This window comes from Eumetopias jubatus, unplaced genomic scaffold, assembly GCF_037043125.1.
Source record: "Eumetopias jubatus isolate StellerSeaLion01/CBP00866 unplaced genomic scaffold, mEumJub1_p1.0 scaffold_7, whole genome shotgun sequence".
NCBI classification, from domain to species: domain Eukaryota; kingdom Metazoa; phylum Chordata; class Mammalia; order Carnivora; family Otariidae; genus Eumetopias; species Eumetopias jubatus.
The window spans coordinates 38,649,297-38,671,671 of record NW_028274813.1 but is presented as its reverse complement, the minus strand read 5'-3'; the positions used below and the strand labels follow the sequence as shown (position 1 = coordinate 38,671,671).

Here is a 22,375-nt window from a genome sequence, read left to right as displayed (position 1 = left end):
AAGATGAATGAGCATCCAGAAAGACCAGAATGGCGTACAAAGAGCTTTGGAACACACACAAGTTTGAAGGTCGGGTAGGAGAGGAGAGCTGGTGAAGGGGACAAGAAGGAGAAATTGTAGAATAAGAGGAGCCAGATGCCATTGGAGCTGAGGTACTTTTCTCCAAGTCCTGGGAAGGGGAGAGTTTGTACTTTGGCAGTATTTCTGCCTAACAGAGGTGAAGCCGGTGAGGGGATGATGGGAGGCAGCGCTCTCTCCTCAGAACAGTGGAGAAAGGCCAGTGAAGGGACCCATTGCTCTTGGCGGAGCTTTGGTCACATCCAGGGGCTCTGTTCTGATTACCTTTCTGCTGACAGAGGAGGCTGGAGTGATGGGTGAGGATGGGCTCGCTTTCATGTTGCTTTGAGGGCTATTCAAGAGAGTCAGTCTAGTAACAAATGATTTTTCTCTCCTCTTTTCACCAATGATAGCCGTCTGCATGATGCACGATGGAAGGTGTTTATGCAGGCTGAGCTTCCTTGGAGGGAGCCAAAGCCCTGAGAAACACCTGTGCATGGTGCCGGTAGAGTCAGGTCTCCTGATGTGTTGACTCTAATCACTGTATCTGAATTTGGAAATAACTATGAGTCATGTGGTATGCAGTTTTCAAAAACAGAAGATTCTGTACTGCTCAATGTTATTTGGGGGATTTTGCATGCTGTTTTAAAATATGAACACCTGTTTTTGTAGCCTTTATCACTGGTGCTGGCCTAAAGTCCTGGAACCTTCTCCCCATCCTGTGTATCAAATTCTTGCTCCTCTTTTCTAAACAACTGCTAAGCTCAGTCCATTTATAAAGTCATTCTTAATAAATCAGAGGACTAGATACACAACTCCTGTGATTCTCTCTTCACTCAGCACCCACTAAATGCTCTCACCCACTGGGGGTGTGTACTCACTGTAAAGACTCATTTAAGTTATGTCTTTGCCTAGCCCATGTCCTAATTTCTCTCTGTTTATATCATTATTGTCTCAGACAAGAATCATCTAATGTTAAATTCTTATGCATCATTCTTTATGCACGCAGTTTTGTGATCAGATGGTTGCTTATTCAGTGTGTTTGATGATATTAAGCAAGATTCTCTCATGACCTTATCCTGTTACCTTTCAGGAATATATTTTGAAGAGAGAAATTATACTTTCTGGTTTTTTCTTGACTAGTAACTCAGTTAACTCTAAGGTCTTCCTGTTTGTTTTTCTCCCAGTTACCCCTTCCCACATGCACAAACGATAAAACAAATATCTCAGGAAGAAGGAAAAAAGGAGGTTGGATAGCATTGCTCAATAGTTGAACAATAGTAAACAGAGTCTGGCGACCCCACTTCTATCAGTAGCTGCTTGACCTCACTTAACCTTCCTGTTAGCTTCTGTTTCCTCACCAGAAAATGTATTACTTTCCAGGGATTCCAGGAGACCTAACGTTAATAAAGGACACAGTACAGTGTGATGTTACCCATAAAGCCCTGGGGATAAAACCAAGAGCAGAGGATTTCTAGTGGTAGTTCTGGCTCTAGCTAGCTAGATCAACTTTGGACACAATGTTTAAGGTAATGGTTTCTTAAGTATTGATTTCAGGCAATTAGGTGATTGAATTTAAATGCTTTCTGTTCTTTGGTCTCTAAGGTAGTGTGAAGTAAGGGTTTTAACAATTATGTAACAGTTGCTACCTGCCAGGTACTTTTCTAATTATGTTACACTTATTAACTCAGGGAGTCATCAAAGTGCCCTTTGAGGAAGGTTCTCTTGTGCTTCCTGTTCTACAAATGAGGAAACTGAGGGGTAGGAGATTCAACAGTTTGCCCAAGGTCACCTAGCTTGGAGGGGAGGAAGCAGGATTCCTGCCCAGGCTCCAGTTTCTGCACACTCACCACCACACGCTCCAGCCTGTTGTGTAGGAAGGCCGCACAACTTCCTCTGCTGGGCCCCTAAAAGACAAGCCATGGACCTTTGCAAACCACGGTGCCCTTGCTTGTTAAGCAAATTCAACTGATACAAATACAATTGAATCGTATTTTTACGCTGAACCAAAGTTATTCCTTTTATGCATTTTATATTCTGGAAATATTTATTTAATTCTGAAAATTTAAAGGTGCCATGCCATAGACTTTCAGGCTCTGATTTAATTTGCTTACAATTGTTTGAAAATTAGGAGATGTGATCTCGGTTTTCAGAAGTACTTCCAAATAACAGATTTCTGCAGCTGGAATAGAAAACTTTAGCTTTAGGTAGATAGAGCAAAATGGCTGAAGAGGATGAAGCATTTACTGTTTCTGAGATAAAGTTAAGGCAGCTTTACAGAGATTTCAGAGAGACGCCCCTCCCCCACAAAGTCTCAAGTTGGCAACACGTCTCTGTCCAGCAAGGCTTTTTGCCCTGAAAACTAACCCTGGAGTGGTTGGGTCACTCTTAGTTAACTTGTGCCTTCTAAAGTTCTAAAGAGTGTGTGGGATGACAATCAGATTTATGACATAGAATTTTATTTCAAAATAGTTAATCTTTGTTGTATTTGACCTAATTATTCTCCATCCCATGAATGGGATGGTTTATCAAAACTGACTCTCGGTGAGATGGATCAGGGCTCCAGGCCTGCCCACCTCTTGAGCCTGGAATGTGAATTTCCCTCCTGGGCACTGAGCCAGCTTCCTATTTACTTAGAGGCATGAGTACCTCAGGAGCAAAACAGAAGTTGTGATGCAAGTTTTGGCTGCAAAGCACATTAGGGTTGCCTAACGTGTTCAAAAAAACCCTATGTGATCTGGAAAATTTCTCCAAGCCTGGGTTGGTTTAAGGCACAAAAGGATTAAATAGTCTTTTTTTTTTTTTTTTTTTTTAGTTCTTTTAACTTAGTCCTAAGGCAACAGGGGGCAGTGCAAACAGTGAGGAAGGCCCCTGTAATGGTAAAGTGGGGGTCGAGTACCTGGGCAGAGTGCCATCTGAGAGCTCCTTCTTCCTGTCCAATGCATCCATCAAGAGGTGACAGTGAAAGGCCTTTGAAGCCGTGGGCATCCCCCCAACCCCTGTTTTCTTAACCAAACATCTTTCGAACTCCCAGGTGTGTATGAGTATGTTTTTGTGCTTTTTAAACAAAGAGGCACCTGGGCAAAAGAATACAGAAGAGGGAGGAGTGAAGCTTCATTAAAATGACCACATGGGAGGTGCTTCTGAGACATCTGGGATATGGAGGTGAACTCTTTCCCAGTGCTGTGGGATAAAGGAAAAAATTGAGGGGCAGTCCCAGATTGCTTTGGGAAGAAGGGGATTTAATTCAGGATTTGGGGGACACCACTTAGGCTCTGAGGCAGATGGGATAAATCTAAGTTAACTAGTTGGGGGGAAAAAAAGAGGACAGGGCATTCCAGGAGGGGTGGAAGGCAGGAGCGAAGGCATTAAGGGATGACCAACATGTGGTGGACGTCTGTAAGCTGTTTCTTCCTAAGTCCTTCAGGTTAGAAGGGATCACCTGAAAAATTCAGAGGTCCTGTTATACTAAGGCAATAGCTGTTGGGGGATGGGGGGGTGGAATTCAGTTCAAAGAAATATTATAAATACAAGTGAGCTGACCTTTTAACCACTCTTCATAGTCTTAAGGGACAAAAAAAAAGTAAATTCTTGATAGTTAAACCCCTGGGGAGAATTTAATTTGCATCTAGATGTGATAAGTGTTTAGTAATTCAATGCACGTTTTGCATTGGTCAGTACTGAGCTAGGTCTCAGGCTGGTGATAATATACGCTAGATACAGTGTGATCATTAGGTCAAATTTTATCATCTGCCCAAGCAAAGAAGTATTTAAATCTGGTCTTTTTGTCATTCCTAAGTGACTTCTGGAAATATTGCAGGAGAGCTGCATAATAGAGTGACTTCTGTTCATGTGTGATCCTTATCCAGAATTTTAAGAAACTCAGGAATATTGATTATGACATTGTCCCCATAGGGCCGCAGACAGGGATTTAGTTATCTTCTTGAGACAGATGGGAACCCTGAGAATGAAAATAATTAGGCTGCTTGCCAAAGGTTTTACACACACAAACACCCCAAAATAAAAACTGAAGCAGGTACAATTTTAACTGCCAGAGCCTCTGAAAGCATCAGTGTCTTAACCAAATTCATTTTCTCTATTTCTGCATTTCATTCTTTGAGATTTCTTATGTAAACCCTAATTTTTACTGTTAAATAGAAAGTAGTAATTGATATCTATATAGCATATATTCTTCCTAGCATTTTTATAGACAAAAACAATCGTAGAAACTGAATTACTGAATGAAAGGAAATGTAGGTTTACAACTTTGACAGATATTGTCAGATGGTCTCCAAAAAAAATATTCTTGAAATAGCTACATGTGTTGAATGCTACCCCGGGCCTCACTCTGTGCTGAACACTTTCATTGCATTACCTCCTTCAGTCCTTGGAAAAACCCTTTGAGGAAAGCACTACCCACTTTATGGATGGGAACACTGAGGTTTAGCAGGGTAAACACAGCCAGAAGGTGGCAGAACCAGGACTGCAGCCCAGTTACACTCCTAACAGCGGAGAGTGGAGGTGCCTATTTCCCCATTCCCTTGTAAGCATAGGCATATTAGCAGTCCTTATAAATATTTGCCAATTGAAGTAAAATGTCATTTATCTCCTGCTTCTTATGTGTCCATCTAGGATAGGATTGGACATCTGGTGTGTTTATTGTCTGTCTGCATTTATAGTTTTATGAATTGCCAATTTGCCTCCTCTGTCCCATTTTTACTAGATTGTTCATCCCTTTTTATTATTAATTTCTACATATATAAATAGTAACCCTTTTGTCATGTGTTGCAAGTCCTTTTTCTCCCAGTTTGTTTTGTTTAACTTTCTGTTTTGTGTCTTTTGCCAAATAGAACTTTAAATTTCTTAAGTTGCACATCTGAGTCTTTTATGGCATTAGACTATTGTTACCCTTATCCCATCCTAGGAGTATATATTTTTTCCCTATTTTTTCATAACTTCCCCTTAACATTTACCTGAGATTATTTTGGTGTAAGGAGTGAGGTAAAGATATTTTCTAAAAGGCTAACTAGTTGTCTAAACACTATTTATATTAATAAATATTAATATAATAATTAATCTCTCATTTACCACTGATTTGAGCCTTGTTCTCTCTAAGCAAAATTGATTCCTAGGTTTGGATTCTTCTTGAGGTGGTAGCATGCTGTTTTGGTCACTATAACTTTATGTTTTATCATGTAGAACAAGTCTTCCTTCCCTCATTAGAATTTTTGGACAGTTTTTAAATATTTATGGTGCCAAATTAACTTTGAAAAAGTTGTCAGGTTTAGTTTAAAGACCTCCTTTGGGGATGTTTATTGGGATTTTGTTGAATTTAGTTTAGAAAGAATTGACAACTTAGTAGTATTAATAAGTCTTTCTATTTAAGAAGTTCATTTTTATATATCTTTTCATATTCTTCAGTTGGGGTTTATAGTTTCCTTCATATAAGTCTTGCACTTCTTCTGATAAATTATTCCTAGTTTGGGTTTTATAGCTTTATGAATGGGGATATACATTTATTATATATTCTAAACGGTTCTTTTGATGTATTAAAGACCTGTTGACTTTTAATGATTTACCATTGTCCATCTTACTGAACTCTGTTTTTAGTAGATTAGGCTAACTTCTCCTGAGTTTTCTAGTCATGTATTGAACATATCCAAATCATGGTATCTTTGCCTCTTTCCCCCTGCCCCTCCCATAGCTTTATCCTTTATTTTGTTTTCATCTCTTAGCAGCTTTAGCAAGTACTTTCAGAATAATAGTAAGCAAGAGAGGTGATAATTGGTCTTACTTGTTCTTAACTTTCATGGGATTTATTATTTTTTTTTAATTTACCATTTATCTTTTGACCTGTGAGCATAATGTTTTAGTCTTGTTGAGGAGACAATCTTTTACTCTTTTCAAAAAGTTCTTTATTGGATTTCAAGTTAAACTTTATCAAGTGACTTTTAAACATATATCGAAATGATCATAGTTACTTTCTTTTACTTGTTAATAGAATAAAATATAATAGGTTTTCTAATAATATGGCCCATCGTTGTGCTCAGGGTTATGAGATTGAGCCTTGCATCTGGCTCCGTGCTGGGTGTGGAGCCTGCTTAGGATTTTCTCTCCCTCTCCCTCTGCCCCTTCCCCCGCCAAAAGATAATGCTGAATAGTATAGAATTTCTTGGTTATCTGAGTGTCATTGCTACTGAGAAAAGTCCACATAAAATGAATTCTTCAAAATGAGGACTAAATTTTGTTAATATTTAAAAAGTGGGGTAAGGAGTTTGACAAAGCATTAAAATTATGAAAATGTTTATTGAATGCATTTTGTTATTTCTCATAACCCTGAGATCATGACCTGAGCCAAAATCCACTCAGACACCTACCCGACTGAGCCACCCAGGTGACCTGATACTATTCAGCATTATCTTAAAAGAAAAACCGACTGTGAACAGGTGGCAGTTTTCCCAGGAGCACAATATTGGGCATATTCCAGGTTTTAAAATTTATTAGCAGATTATCCTTGCATTATTTCTTAAATTTTCTTTGCATTGAAGTGATTAATTGCAAAGCATTATTAAAGAAGTAATCTTTATTTTATTAATCATAAGTCTCTGTATACCTTGGGAAAGTTCTAGTATAATTATCTGGGAGACATAATTGACTGACTTTTGATAGTGCCCAGTTTTGATTCTTCAGACTAGGAGCCACGATTTTTAAAAATGTGAAGGTGGAAACGGAACCTTGCATTATGTCCAGGTGAATTTCTACCCATTCCAGAGACAGTTTTGGGACTGATGCTTTTGGGTGATGTTGTCACTGTGCTGTGGCCATTCCCTCCTTCTGTTTGTGAGGATGCCAGAACAAAAGGCAAATAATGAGAGATCTGTTCTACCCGCTAGTAGTTCTAGCCAGTTGATGGCCCTGAGGTCCCACCCAGGGGAACAGGAGCTAGAAGGCCAGGCTGATGTCCCCTCTACGGGAACTTTAGAACCCCGGGGGACCCATGGTCTGTGCTGGGGAGACTGGTCCAAGATAGCCAGCTATAATCAGGCAGTGGGGAATCTCAGAGTTCACTTAGATCCAACCCTCTCAAACTAAGTCCTAAGGTCATTAGGAAGCATGATGAGGTTCTGGGGTGTTTTGCATCTTAAAGAAAGAAGAAACAATTTGGAGAGTATTTGAGCTATGACACTTTCTCATACATTAGATAAGGCTAGCTTCAGTGCACGTTATTCTTTTTTCCTTTCTTTTGTTGTACAGCCACTCTCCAGAGAGACCGAATCTTCAAACATTTTACCAGGAAGCGCCAAAGGGCTATGCGAAGGCGAGTCCACCAGATCAATGGACACAAGTTTATGGCCACATACCTGAGGCAGCCCACCTACTGCTCTCACTGTAGGGAGTTTATCTGGTAAGAGGTTCCTTGACTTTTCTCTTCCTTGTAGTTTCTTTCTATAATCAAGTCCTCCTCTGGTTGTGTGTGGTTTCAGAAGGAAGCATAATTCTGAAGAGTTGTTTTAGGATCTGATTTTTGCCTTTTATTCTAATATGTTGACCCAGTAATTTGAATTCCCAATGAAAAAAATCTAAACAATTTACGGATCCAAGGTTTACATGTTATTTCTTTTTCCAGTCATTTGGGGAAAGGTGCTAATAATGAATCATGAACTGGCTATAAAGCACTAATTAGGGAGGCTAACCAATCAATATATAGATAATCAATAAATTGAATAATCGGCCACTGAGTAAGAGAGAAAAAACAACAGTATTGCTTTAAAAAAGTATGACTCAAATGATGATTTATAGAAATCAGTTGTTGTCATCTGAGATCCTTTACAGGCGCTAGTAGCTGAAACTAAAAACGAAATGGTAAAAGTTTAGTTTTGAGAACTGTCTCGCATTTCTGAATTTTTAAAAAGTCACACTCATTAAGGAAGTCACTAAGTATTTTTTTAATTGGGAAAAAAAATTCCATGATTCTTATGCAGTAAATAGTAGAAGTAAATGCTATATAAGAAAAACTAACCTGTTTGAAGACATGGCTCTGTCAGAAGGGGATTCTTAGAGATCCTCCATGTGACAGAATTGTAAGTAGAAAATATATGTTGCACTCAGGCAGTTAGATAAAGTAAAGGAGTACTTTGGTAGTCTGTATATTCATATATATGGACTAAATCAGGGTAAACCAAGGTTAACAAAATTTAAGGGTAACTTAACAGCATTTTTAAGATATTTTGATTATTAGGTCAGTTGGTGGTTTCAGTAGCTAAAAGACTTACCATGTTTTGAAAATATGAATACGGAGAACAGGCTTAATACCAGTGTTTGCATGTGACATGCATTGTATGTTTTTACCTCTCAGATCGATGATGGTTTTCATCTATAAATGAATAGTTTGAATTATTTCAGTAATTGGAGTTTTGCTTTTTGAGAGGTCTTACAATGGAACTGGGACCTACTGTTTTGAGGGAACTATTGATACCACATTATATCTGGTCCTTAATACAATTTAAATTTGGACAGGCTTATTCTAGTTAAGCCATAAGTGTCAACATTGTCAACTTGTTTTGATTAAAGGATTTTTCTATAAAAAAAAAAGAAATTAGTTGTTGTAAGTAAAGTAAGCACACAGTAATCTTCAGCCTTATGTTATGTGGCCAAAGGTAAAACTTTGAGCGATTACATACTATAATCCTTGGCATTTAGGAATTGAGATAATTAATAGTTGAGAACTTCTAGATGAATTGGGGCAATATTTTACTATACACGTGACTGAAGCTGAAACCTCAGTGGCAAATCTACAATGTGAAATAAATTTAAGTTAATAGTTACCTTCATTTACAGCCAACATTAAACACATTTAATGTTGGAAAGAGAAGAAGGAAATGCCCCCTCACTACCCCAAACATGTACCCATACATACCCATCCATACCCATCTCTGAGGGAGAAAAGACAGTTTAGTATCTAAAGCATAAAAGGAAATCCTTGTTTTTATTGCAAACTTTAGTCATTTTGTTTAAGTCAAAAGCACTTGGCTCAGAGTAACTTTTTTTGAGTATTGATCAATGAGTTTGTTTGTTTTTTTTTTTTGTCATTACTTTGGTTTAAAAGTACCTGCTACCTTTTAGCAGTCAGAATCCGCGGTTAGTGTTTCTGGCATTTTAAATTAAGAATAGAATCTTGTCTAAACCAACGACCCTAAACTGGCTGTCAGTATGCCGATAAATATGCCATCACAACTCTAGTCTTCAGAAACAAGTTCCTGCTGAATTTTCTATTGAACAATGGAAAAGCTCTGGCATCTTTGAGCCCATTTTTTACCCTTGTGGTCATCTGTACTGTCTAGTTAGTTGCCGTCCACTTCTCTCCTTGTGGTTTTCCTGACTTGAAAGGTCTGCTGCTCTTTATTTCAAGTCACACCATTCTGCTTACCTCCTCTATGTGACCTGCCTGCCCTGTGGGCATTTGTGGTGACAACCCGTTACCTCAACCAACGTTCTCAGTGGAAAGTTGTTTGATCATTTCACTAAATTTTTTCCACCAAGGAAACAACTCCCACTCAACCAGCCTTCACTTTCCTGCGCTCGTTCTCTCTCTCTCTCTTTTGCGCACACACACAGGCACACACACACACAGACACAGTATTAATGTATGTGTTACATATATATGGTTAACAATATGGACTCTGGCATTCAATCTCATCACCAACTAGATGTGTGAACCTAAATAAATTATATAGTCCATCAGTGTCTCCTTATTTGTAAAATAAAGATAATTTTATTTTGCTTATATCAAAGTTTTATGTAGAACTTAAAGTTCTAGGCACTTTCCTAAGCGTTTTACATTATCACCTCTCTCTATCTTCATCACAACCCTATGAAGTAGGTACTGTGGTCATTATTTCCCTCTATAGATGAAGAAGCTATGGCTCAAAGGAATTAGTGATGTGCCCCAAATCATGCCCAGGCCATCTGGTTTCAGAGTCTGTGCTCTGAGCCTTCCTCTTATGCGTGCTACCCCACATGACTTTTGTGAGGATTCGGTGAGATGCTGAACGACAGCAGCTTGGCTCAGTGCCTGGCACAGCCTCCTCCGGGCTTAATAAAATGTGGCCTGTGTTAAATGAGAATGAGGATAATGTCATCATCGCCCAGAGAACATACTAGGGAGAGACCAAGATGATAGCTGTGGGCTTGACAGGCATCTTGTGGTTGCATTTCTGCCCTACCCCCTGGACTCCAGGGGTGATGGAGGCACAGGGAAGAGGGAGGGTGCCTCAGGCCAGGCGGCTGCGGTGGACTCATCTGTTTACTTCACTACCTGCACATCTTTATGTGTATGTGAGTGAGAAGGCCAGCAAAGGTGGTGGAGTGACCCTTCAGGCTGAGGCTCAGTCACATGACCAGATGAGGACCTGGGGTTTGCCACAGAGCGAGGTGGGTAGAACGAGGATCACCAGTACCCACCTGTGTATATCACTAGAGGATTCTGATCATCAGGTGACTTCCTCTGTGTCTTGTGGTAACAAACAGGGGCTCAGATATCACTTCATCTTTGCTTCTTCTCTGAAATTATGTTTTTCATAAAGGTGCAGAGGATGGCATACATTTGTTTTCCTTAAGTACTATGATTGTAGGAGCATTGTTGCTGAAATAGACTGATGATAACTTTTTCTCTATTGTCTTGAACAGGGGAGTATTTGGGAAACAAGGTTATCAATGTCAAGGTAAGAAAACATTTTAAAAACTATGTTTAATATTGTTCCCTAAGAAGACACAGGATACATTTCATTAATATTGTGATAAATAACTCTGCAAGTCATATGAGACCCCTATAGAATTGCAACTTTATTAGTTGTGGTTTAAATTTTGGCTACGTTTTAGGCAGCATAGAGGAGACATTTTTATTTCTAAAGCCGAGTTACCTAATAAAGTTTAATTGTTTAAAGTTTTGTTTCTGCAATAACATGAAAATAGTGAAAGGTTACGCCATTGTGTGAGCAGTACCTATAAATCTTGAAGCTAAATTTTTATCTTTTACAACCCCGTTGTTAATAGGGGTGAGAAATGGCACAGTGTTGTCTCTTAACCTGCATAGGGAATAGAAGCTATTATCTCAGTTGCTTTTTGATTTTCTAATTTAAAAAAATGTGAGAAATGTTCAAAGTTAATCTGTTAATGATCTTGTAGTTATTATGTGTTAAATTTATTTTGATTTTCACAATTCTAAGATAAAACCAATTTACTAGTGTTCCAAATGGGAGGAGTGAAAGAAGGCTCTTACTCAGACTTAACTAGACTGGATTGGTTTGTCTTTTATTTGGGCTACCCTTGTTGTTGGTTTGAGCATCATCACACAGTTTATACATAGGGTACCTGTCTTCTTGATGTGCACTCTACAGATGATTGGTAAAATAGCACTTACATGTCCTGGAGTGGTAGCCTCCATGTCAATAAGGAAATCCTGCCTTCTCTTCTGGAGAAGGTGAGGCAGAACATTATTTCCCTTAGAATGGAATAGGACATACTCTTGGATATAATTTTCATTTTAACATGTATGAGCAATTCTACTGAGTTCTCAAATTTAGAAAAAGAATGTATCATCAATATGACAACAGTAATTGACCTTTATGCTATTAATGTCAGCCCCAAATGAGAACATAGTTCACAGGTGAGAGTTGATGTCACTTTTTAGCACCTGTCCAGCACAGGGACATGCCTTGTGGTCAACCCTGGTCCATCTTATGCATAGTGCCAGGATGTTTGATGGGCTGATTTTCAGTGGGCCACCTGTTGTTGAAAGAACAAGAAAGAACATTGGTCAGGATATGTTCACATCTTGTTAAGGGACATAAAACCAACTACCCAGTTTGAGAAGGGTATACACCATGCCAATGCTAATCAAAACCGAATAGACAAGGCAGACTTCAGAACAAAGATAATTATCAGGTCTAAGGAGAGGCATTATGTAATGATAAAGGGGTCAGTTTTTCAAGAATACCTAATGATCCTTAACATGTAGGCACCTAACAACGGGGCATCAAAATACATGAGGCAAAAACTGATAGAACTGCAAGGATATACAGACAAATCCACTGTTATAGTTGGAGACTTCAATATCTTAGTAACTGATAGGTCCAGCAGGCAGAAAATCTGTAAGGATATCCACAGTTTGATCAAGTTGACATTTATAGACTACTCCACTTAGCCATAGCAGGATATACATCCTTCTCAAGCTCACAAGGAATATTTATCAAGGTAGACCACATTCTGGCATGTGAAATAAGCCTTAACAAATTTAAAAGAATAGAAATCATAAAAAATAATAGAAATCATAAAAAGTATCTTTTCAGACCACAGTGGAATTCAACTACATATGAATAACAGAAAGATAGCTGGAAAGCCCCCCAAATATTTAGAGATTAAACAACACATTTGAAATAACACATGGGTAAAAGAAGACTCAAGAGAAAATAATAAATATTTCAGACCAAATGAAAATGAAAATACATCTTATCAAAATTTGTGGGATTCAGCAAAGGCAGTACTCACAGGAAAATTTATAGCATTAAATGCATATATTAGAAAAGAAGGATCTAAAATCAGTAATCTCAGTTTTCATCTTTAAGGAAACTAGAAAAAGGAGAGAAGCTTAAAGGGAGCAGAAGAAAAGAAATAGAATTAAAGCATAAATCCGTAAAATTGAAATTAGGAAAACAATAGAGAAAATCCACCAAATAAAAAGCTGGTTCTTTAAAAAGATCAATAAAATTGATAAAGCTCTAGCCAAGCAAATGGAAAAAACAAGCAAACCTCAGATGCTTCAGAATATAAGGTTTTTCTGTGTGAGGGATGGTTTTGAGTTTCCCTCATATAAAATGACTGATTCTCTGGGAACTTTCAATTTGGTTCTCCTTCAAATTCAGTCTGATGCTAGCTAGATTTGTTTTAAAATATATTACTATTTGCTAACATGTCATTCGTGTTTATGTAGTTAATCTTAAAAACCTCCACATGTCTTGAAAGATCTTAAAAATAACATATACTTTCATACTGCTTCATTATACTTGTTCACCTTTTAATGGTAAACTGGACTGTGTCTGCACTATGTCAGTTATCCAGATGAAAATGGGGGAAAAATGTTATTTGGAAGTTCTAAGTATTCAAACGATTGAGTCATTCTGCAAAAATGTAATGAGTACCTATCTTGTTCAAGGCATCATGCTGCCTGGGAATTCTGAGGGCATTAGAGGCTACTGTGGAAGGTTTGAAAGCATTTATACATAGCAGTGCCTCCTCCAGGGGTAGGCTGAGAGTTGTAAGAGATCCAAATCCAAGGAGAGAGATGGTTTAATCTAGAAGGGGAGCCAGGGGTCATATATTTTCATGGAAGAGACATTTCTCAAGTTGTGTCTTATTATAAACTCAAGATGTAGTTAGGTGATAGGCAACAAGGATCTTCTAGGGATTGAGCAAGATATGGTCAATGTGTGGGCGAGGGTGAAGGCTTCCTCCAGGAAGAGCAACCAGTCTAGTTTTTGTTGGAACAAAGAGCTCCCCTCGAAGAAAGGTAACAGGTAAGCTGGGGGTAGCTTCTGGAGGGCCTGAAACCTGGCTGGGAAATTTGAACCTGACTCATCGGCAGTGAGATGCCATTGAAGGTTTAGATCTTGGGGCAAGGTGACCAGAATTACACCAAGAGAGGAGGATTCCTGTGGAGGTGGGTGCAGGCAGGGCGAAAGCCAGGAAGGATGAAGTGGGCTCAAGACTTGAGTGTGAATAGTGTGGGTGTGAGCAAAGGCATGAGTTAGGGTGATGGTAATGACCGTGGGAAGGATGGGTGCATTGGATGCCATCGTGTGGGCCAGACACCCAAATCAAGTCACCTTGGCATGGAGCAGCCCTTGTTGACTCTACTAGAACAGCAGACTGTGAGCCTCCTAGAAATGTATAATCATGCATTTGATTCCCTAGTGTGCACCTGTGTCGTCCATAAGCGCTGCCATCATCTGATTGTTACAGCCTGCACTTGCCAGAACAATATTAACAAAATGGATTCAAAGGTAAGAAGATAGAAATTTGCTAATTAAGGGCCTGCATAAGCTCATGTGCGCACTTCTCTCTCTCTCTTTTCTTGCTCCATCCCCTTTCCACCTCCCTTCTGCACTCCTTGAAGTGAATGGTGGTATCAGAATTGAATTTTCTCTCCTTTTTATAGTATGCTGTTTTTATTTCTATAGCATGACCTGTCCTTGAGTTGATCCCATGAATGATCAGCTGGTTACAAGCTCTCACTATCAGTTTTTCTAATTTGGAGAGAGTTTTGCAAGACTGAAAACGTCCCTGAGTTTGGCATCGAATGACTAGGATTTGAATGCAGAATCCAGCCTCTGCTAGCTAGCTTCTCTGTCAGCCTGAGTCTTTTTCTTTTTTTCAGCCTCAGTCTTAAAATGGGATTCATATTTCCTTCACGTGCTTTTTTTGTGAGGCTTCCACAAGATAGAATTGATGTGACAAGTATTTGTTAACTGTAAATTGTGCTTCCTTAATAAGGTGACTATTAGCCTTCTCCGGTGTCTTCCAAAATTTCCAGGAGGAGGCACTGCTATGTATAAATGCTTGAATCTCATTCTCGTCACTGGCACTGCATTCAGCTGGGGTGGGCACATTCTAAATTGTGGAGATAGAAAGCAGCTGGAGTACTGCTGACAATGAGCCGCGGGTTTACAGATGCATCCGGGAGTCTGACTTTGAGCTCAGCGATTGCTTACAGTACACTGAAAGGATTGCTAAAGAGTTCTTGCAGAGGTACGAGCCACTTTCTCTTTCTTTATGAGAAAGAGATCAGCAAAGTTCCAAGAGGAGTCATAACTACCCCACTCCTTGTCCCGCGTGGATCTGTTGTCACCTCAAATGGTGACGTAGACTGTAGTGCATATACCTACTCTAATTATTTGTTGGAAACAGTTTGTGAGATGAATGCAGGACCCGTGCCCTCAGACTGTAAGATGCAAATGGCAGGCACAGCCCGGGAGGGCTGAGTAAGCTGCTAGGATGTCACTTTGGAGTGAATTCCTTCTGTGGTTCCGTGCTCCCTGGGTGCCACCTTCTCCCCCAGGCCCCCACCAACATGATATCTGGAAAAGCCTGTGCTAACAGTCTTACAGACCTATATGGTCTATAAGAGACCTGTTTAATCCTGAAGTTAAAAGCGTTTAGGAAATAGACATGGGCATGAGGGAGTTGGCAGGGAGAGGAAATACAGCCTGAATATAAACGATGATAAAAAGGTTTTCATTCCTATTTATCTCCCAAAATGGTGAACGATCTAATGCCCACTACACCCTTTCTTTTTAGTCTTGTTGATTAGAAAATGTGCTCAGCCTGGTGAGGAAAGCCTGAGTACAGTGAAATAATCTCCCCGGCTCAGGTGTCATGGTAACATGTTGCGTTTGGGGGGGCTCCTGTTACAGTTTCTACAAAAGATGCTGGCACGGCATCCTAGCTCTTGTCCTTCTGCTTTTTTTATAGATTGCTGAACAGAGGTTCGGAATCAACATCCCGCACAAGTTCAGCATCCACAACTACAAAGTGCCAACCTTCTGCGATCACTGTGGCTCGCTACTCTGGGGCATCATGCGACAAGGACTTCAGTGTAAAAGTGAGATGCTGGGGTGCTGGGTACCCATTTCACGAGAACAACGCGCTGCAAGCTTTCGGAGTTCTGTAGGCTCAGCTTCTGACCCAAGACCGATGGTTATAAGCACTTTGTAAATGAGATCTTCGTAGTTCTAGGTGTATGTGTTCCCCTCGTCAGGCATATAAGGAGAGCCGCATCTGGTCCAAAGATTTCCTAACTGTAGATCCAGTCAGTTGTTAAATTCAGTGTTCTATCTAGCTAGCTGTCAGCTGCTTAGTGCTAAGGGCCTGCTAGTTGCTGTGTATTTTCATAGGTATTTGCAAGAGGGAAAAATGGGATCTTGGTCAGAAATGGAAGGTGGTAGGAGATGAGGTGGCCAAGAGAGAGGCTTTGGTTATGAGTAAGAACTGGCAGGAGAGTGGGTCTGGTGACCTCACCAGAAATAAGCAGGAATGGAGTCAAAGCTCAATGAGAGCTGCCCTGGGTCTTCTCAAAGAGACCGCCAGAGATTGGAGAGGTAGGTGGGGTGAAGGATGTTTCACCTCTGGCCATGGACTTGCACGTCACTAACTGTGCCCAGGGCAGCCTGAGTTTGGAGCTTTCGCCTTAGCAGAGGGTCTGAGAGTAAGGGGTGATTCCCGTCCTGTTTGGAGCTGGGGAGTTGCTGAGTCTTCTCCCATGGGGTGTTGCTGTAACAATCTGGCTGTCTTGGGGCACGGTTCCCTGCAGAAATACACGCGAATTTCAGCCTGAAGCTTTAGATAAATCCTGACTCACCGCGGGAGGCAGAGTTGATGTCCATGCAGCTGGACAACGTCCATCAACTGCCTGCCCTTACCAAGCCTGCTTCTGCTGACAAAAAGGGACTAGCCACTTGTCTTTAAGAAGGGCAAACTCATCTCTCGAGAACATCATTTACTAATTGTTTTTTCCTAGACACATGGAGTAATTCTTTTTCAATCCAAACAGCAACCAGCTTGTGCATAGCTTTGGTTCAGGCACCGCTTGACCTTAAGCTGGATGGTCTCCCCTGGGCGTGGGTTGCATCGCAGAGGCCACTTTCTGCTTTTGTATAGTTGTTGCCAACATGCAGAACCGTGCATAGGTCTCCCCCACATTGTTCTTATCCCTCGTGGCCTGGGGGTCGCACACAGACAGTGATCTACCTCCTGTACTTTTTGCTTTTTTTTGTCACTGGTACTTTAGCAAGGGCACTGCAGGCTTGTGTGTCTCTGTACCCATCTTCCTGAGGGAGGGGGATTTCCCATGAGGAGCTACTGAAGCTTCAGCCTCAGGGTCCCTCCCTTGCAAGGGCACCTTCCAGAGCTCTCCTTTTGATTGGATATTCTTTTTCTTAAAGAGGGCACCCTAAATCACATACATTCAGACCCCTCCCACCCCCCCAAACCTGGATCCAGGCATGCTTCCAGAGACGGGTTGACACTCCAGATATAGGAATTTGTTGCCTGCTGTTTCATCTCTTCCTCCCATCAGCAGGGCCCATGTTAAGAAACTGCGTCAGAACTTCCTGCTGATTAAACCCTGGGTCCCTTCATCATCCCAAGTCCATTTCCTATGCACCAGGAATGTAGCTTGCTTCTCCTCTTCCAACTGCCATTTACTTTGACCTTTAAAGAAAAAAAACCTTGCTTTTCTCCCCCATGAAGTAGTTCAAACCACAGGCTGCAAACACTGAGACCCACAGCCCCACAGGATGCTGTGCCCTGGGCTGGGAGGGCACCCCAACCACAACAATACTCAGAAAGCAAGCTTCACTTAGAGGTTTTTCTCTCAGAAACACCATCTCCATCCTGTTTGAACAGCGATTTCTGTGTGGCATTTAGATGGCTACCTTTTCTTGAGTGATACAAGGAAAAGCATACAGTCAGCTGACATGCTTCCTTGTTAGTTTAATTGACTGAAATGTCGCCGTGATGAACGTTTTGATTTCTATATTGAATCATGCTGTTAAGTCGGCAATGACTATTACACATGATTTAGGTGAATGCCTTTCATCAAGTCAACAGGGAAAAAAGTGGATTTGAAATGTATTATTCGTCAGTATGCCAGGCTCCGTGCTGCTACTGCATAAAGCAGCAATGAGACAAATGTCAGGGTTTGCTTTGAGTGCATCCAAGCCTGGATCATTCCCCTGTCATAGTCTTTCAGGTGATTAAAGCTCTTTTTTGCAGCATATGTTGACTTGGCTCCTTCCTGAACGTGGACTCCCTTCTCTTCCCCCCTCCAGTCTGTAAGATGAACGTCCACATCCGATGTCAGGCAAATGTAGCCCCGAACTGTGGGGTCAACGCGGTGGAGCTCGCCAAGACCCTGGCCGGGATGGGCCTCCAGCCCGGAAATATTTCTCCAACCTCGGTGAGACTTGGCTTTCTTCAATGTATTGTAGTTTAGAAGTTGTTCAGATGGGATGAGTCCGAATGAGTGCCTGCGGCATAAGCAAAGCTCCTCATCTCAGCAAACACAATAAACAGATTTATTGTATTTTTTAAGACCATTTTGTTCCACAAAAAAGATTCTTTATACAATTATATGACAAGAAATAAGCATGCAGATGTAGCAGGAAGCAGAAGAGGGATTTTTTTTTTTTTTTTTTTTTTTTTTAAATCAGCTTCCTGTCAGTGTGGTGTGGTGAAGCTCTGGATTCCAGGGCCCTGGGTTACCCAGCAGCTGAGATGACCAGCAGCTACGGGCCTCAGCTCCCTCCACTCTAACGGGGTTGAACATGAGGATCTCTGAGATTCTCCCCAGCTCTGGAGTCTCACTGTTCTGCAGTTTTTGTTTATGGATTGTGAATTTATCTCTCAAGTTCAGCGACAAACAGGAGTTCCTTCCTCTCGGCTCCTGGGAGTGGGTGGAGTTGTCCTTTGCTTTGCGCATGTTTTGTCTCGCAGCCTCCCTGAGTGACCTCCACTCGCTGTTGACCGTTAGAACCTCGACCACTTCCCAGGCCCGCGTCCTATTGCTGCCTTCCGGGCTGGGAAAGAGCCACGGCTCCTGTTGTGGTTTCCGAAAGGTGTAGCTTCATATCCGACTTAGGAAAATACTAGACTTAACTGTTAAATATCTCTGGGTACTTAGGGAAGCGCAATCACTGTCAAGTTCTTGGTCATCCGGAAAATGTCCGTACTCACCACCCCATTTCCTTATTACTGGCTGATTAGGGATTTGGACTGAAATTGTATTCCCTTATTTCAGGGAAGCATCAGCAAAGTCTAATGTCTAAGCATGGACAGAAAGGCAGGATGCTGATGCCAGGAAGGGGATTTCTAGTGCGTGGGACGGCTGCTCCCAAAGGGCACGGATTAAGGATTTCAGCCTGCACCAGGGCTCCTAAAATGTCATGGGAATAAGATAGACCATGTGGCACAAGCTCTAGAATGGACAATGCCACTTGTCATTTGTCACTTGAGCCAATAATCTTTAATGTTATGATATTTAAAAATGGAAAAGCCAAAATTACCTGTCATTTGACAGCAGAACATGAAACAGAATCTTGAGTCTAGCAAAAGAGAAGAATGGGTTACAAAAAAAAAAAAAGATTGAGAAATACTGGCTTAAAGTTTTCTAGCCCAACCAGGGGAAGTATTTAAGTGGAGGAAGTGAGATTCAAGCTAGTAAAGTTTTTCTATCTTTGAAATATTTATGATCGGAGATCTGGAGGGAGAAACTACTAAAAACAACTGGATTTTTTAAGGTGATCCATTTTATATCTGTAATCACTGTTTTATTGGGTTGAGTATGTCAAAGCCTTGTAGCTTCAAGCAATTGCACAGTTGTTGTTTGTTTGAAAATATTACTTAGAAGTTCTTCCAGATAAGCTGGGGTTTTTCAGCTAAATAGGTCAAGAACTTCAGAACGTTGGACTTTTGACCTGTTGCCCAGGGGTAGCTTGTCTTATAAATGTCCCAAGGTGGACATCTGCAAGTCATCTTGCCGTCAGAGAGCTCCCTCGCTGTGGCTGGGCTTGGACCAGTGAGATGCGGTTACCCACGGAGGAGGCCTCGCCTCCTTCCAGTTCAGTATGGTGAGGCTGGAGCTCTCATTGTGCTGGTGGTCAACTTCCCTAGAGGGCCAGCAGACTGTGTATCAAGAGTCTTCAAGATTTACATTTTGGCCCAAAAGATTGCATTTCCAGAAAGTTATCGTAAGAAAATAGATGATGCTCATGATCATGATGATGACAGCAGCTCAGTTCATGTGTATTGAATGTGCCAGGCACCAATCTAAGTGCTTTATGTGCTTTTATTCATTCCTCATAATGACTTGTGTGGCAGGTGCTATCCCATCCTCTTTGTTAGGAGAAACTGAGGCATAGAGATGATGGGTAGGTAACTTACCCAGAGTTACAGGATTAGGTTACTGAGCTGTGATTTGAATCCAGGCAGCTTCCTTGAGAGCCTAGATTCTTAATCACCCTGCTTTGAAGATTAGCATGCAAGGATGTTCATGATGCTGTTATTTAAACTGGCAGAAGATGGGAGATAACCTGTTTCCAATAAGCAGGGGAATTAATGAATAAACTGTGGTATAACCATAAAACAATATTGGGCAGCCCTTAACACTCATGTTCTTGAAGGATATGGAAATTACACATGACAAAGTGTTAAATAAAAATGTGTGTTATGAAATTACAATTTTATTATATTTTTAAAAATCAAGTGTAAAGATAGATATGTGTGTATATGTAATGGCTTTTTTTATTTTTTGAGGGGGACCTCATAAGATTAGAAGTATTTAAAATTTTATCCTCCATACATTTGTTCATTACTCTAGTTTTTATATTAATTTTTATTTCTCTTATATAATTTTAAATATTGTGTAATAAATACTGCTTCGTTCATTCACATCCTGGTATGGATCCTTTGAGCAGATGCGAAAACCGCTCTTTGAATGAAGTGGACACCAGGTGGCGCTCTTGGAATCTGACCATCCTGTGGAAAGCCACCGCAAGCCACTGGAGGGACCAGACTAAGGCGTTGGTGTTTTATACATTCCCATTTGAGTTAAACTCTCGGTGGCTGGGATATATTTTAAAATGATTCTTTTCCAAATACAGTAAGCACAGATGAGGAGCTGGTACTGTGTAGTTTTGCATGGCAGAACTTGATCACATGTCCAGCTGAATTGATCTTTCCCCATCTGTTGTGTCGGAGTTGGGGCAGCTAATAAGGTCTTCTCCATCCATAAAGGCTTCATGCCCATGCTGTGACTTCTGACTCCCTGTTTGCCTACTTTTCTTTGCAGAAGCTGGTTTCCAGGTCAACTCTAAGAAGACAGGGCAGGGAAAACACCAAAGAAGGGAATGGGATCGGGGTTGATTCTTCCAGCCGACTTGGTATCGACAACTTTGAGTTCATCCGAGTGTTGGGGAAGGGGAGCTTCGGGAAGGTGAGTCCTGGCTTCTGAGGTGTCTGGGTTAAAGTAAGCATGCCGCATGTATGTGTTTGAGTGTGCGTGTATGTTTCATGCTCATACTTTCCAAGTGCCAGGTCCATTCTGCCCCATGTGTTCCCACACCCTAAGAATCTCAAGAGTTCTCACGCCTGTGCTTCCTTCTCCTGCTTTGCCACAGGTGATGCTTGCGAGAATAAAAGAAACAGGAGACCTCTATGCTGTGAAGGTGCTGAAGAAGGACGTGATCTTGCAGGATGATGATGTGGAATGCACCATGACGGAAAAAAGGATCCTCTCCTTGGCTCGCAATCACCCCTTCCTCACACAGTTGTTCTGCTGCTTTCAAACACCTGTAAGTAGGACTCAAATTCACCACCTCAGTGCCCTCCTTTCTTAAAGAGATGTGACAATAGGATGTTGAAGATTTCATAAAGAAGTGCATCAGACTTTTGAGGGATGAACTCTCGCTGTAGGGCCAAATGGAGGTACCAGTAACAACTTCTTTTTTTTTTTTTAATTTTATTTATTTATTTATTTATTTTAATTTTTTATTGTGATGTGAATCACCATACATGACATCATTAGTTTTGGATGTAGTGTTCCATGATTCATTGTTGGTGCATAACCCCCAGTGCTCCACGCAGAACGTGCCCTCCTTAATACCCATCACCAGGCTAACCCATCCCCCCACCCCCCTCCCCTCTAGAACCCTCAGTTTTTTCAGAGTCCATCATCTCTCATGGTTCGTCTCCCCCTCTGACTTAACTCCCCTTTATTCTTCCCCTCCTGCTATCTTCTTTTTCTTTTTTCTTAACATATGTTGCATTATTTGTTTCAGAAGTACAGATCTGTGATTCAACAGTCTTGCACAATTCACAGCGCTCACCATAGCACATACCCTACCCACTGTCTATCACCCAGCCACCCCATCCCTCCCACCCCCACCACTCCAGCAACCCTCAGTTTGTTTCCTGACATTAAGAATTCCTCATATCAATGAGGTCATATGATACCTGTCTTTCTCTGATTGACTTGTTTCACTCAGCATAACACCCTCCAGTTCCATCCACGTCGTTGCAAATGGCAAGATCTCATTCCTTTTGATGGCTGCATAATATTCCATTGTGTATATATACCACATCTTCTTTATCCATTCATCTGTCGATGGACATCTTGGCTCTTTCCACAGTTTGGCTATTGTGGACATTGCTGCTATAAACATTGGGGTGCACATACCCCTTCGGATCCCTACATTTATATTTTTGTGGT

The 22,375-nt window shown here is 41.0% G+C and overlaps 1 protein-coding gene across 1 annotated transcript in view; it reads left to right on the top strand.

The window, feature by feature from the left end:
- The window catches only part of PRKCH (protein kinase C eta), a 222,736-nt gene that overhangs the window by 109,800 nt on the left and 90,561 nt on the right, over nucleotides 1-22,375 (top strand). Inside the window, exons 3-9 of the mRNA XM_028114322.2 lie at nucleotides 7,312-7,462; nucleotides 10,744-10,778; nucleotides 14,026-14,114; nucleotides 15,583-15,712; nucleotides 17,940-18,067; nucleotides 20,957-21,100; nucleotides 21,285-21,458. Coding sequence (XP_027970123.1) covers nucleotides 7,312-7,462; nucleotides 10,744-10,778; nucleotides 14,026-14,114; nucleotides 15,583-15,712; nucleotides 17,940-18,067; nucleotides 20,957-21,100; nucleotides 21,285-21,458 — 851 coding nt within the window. The remainder of the gene's footprint in view (nucleotides 1-7,311; nucleotides 7,463-10,743; nucleotides 10,779-14,025; nucleotides 14,115-15,582; nucleotides 15,713-17,939; nucleotides 18,068-20,956; nucleotides 21,101-21,284; nucleotides 21,459-22,375) is intronic.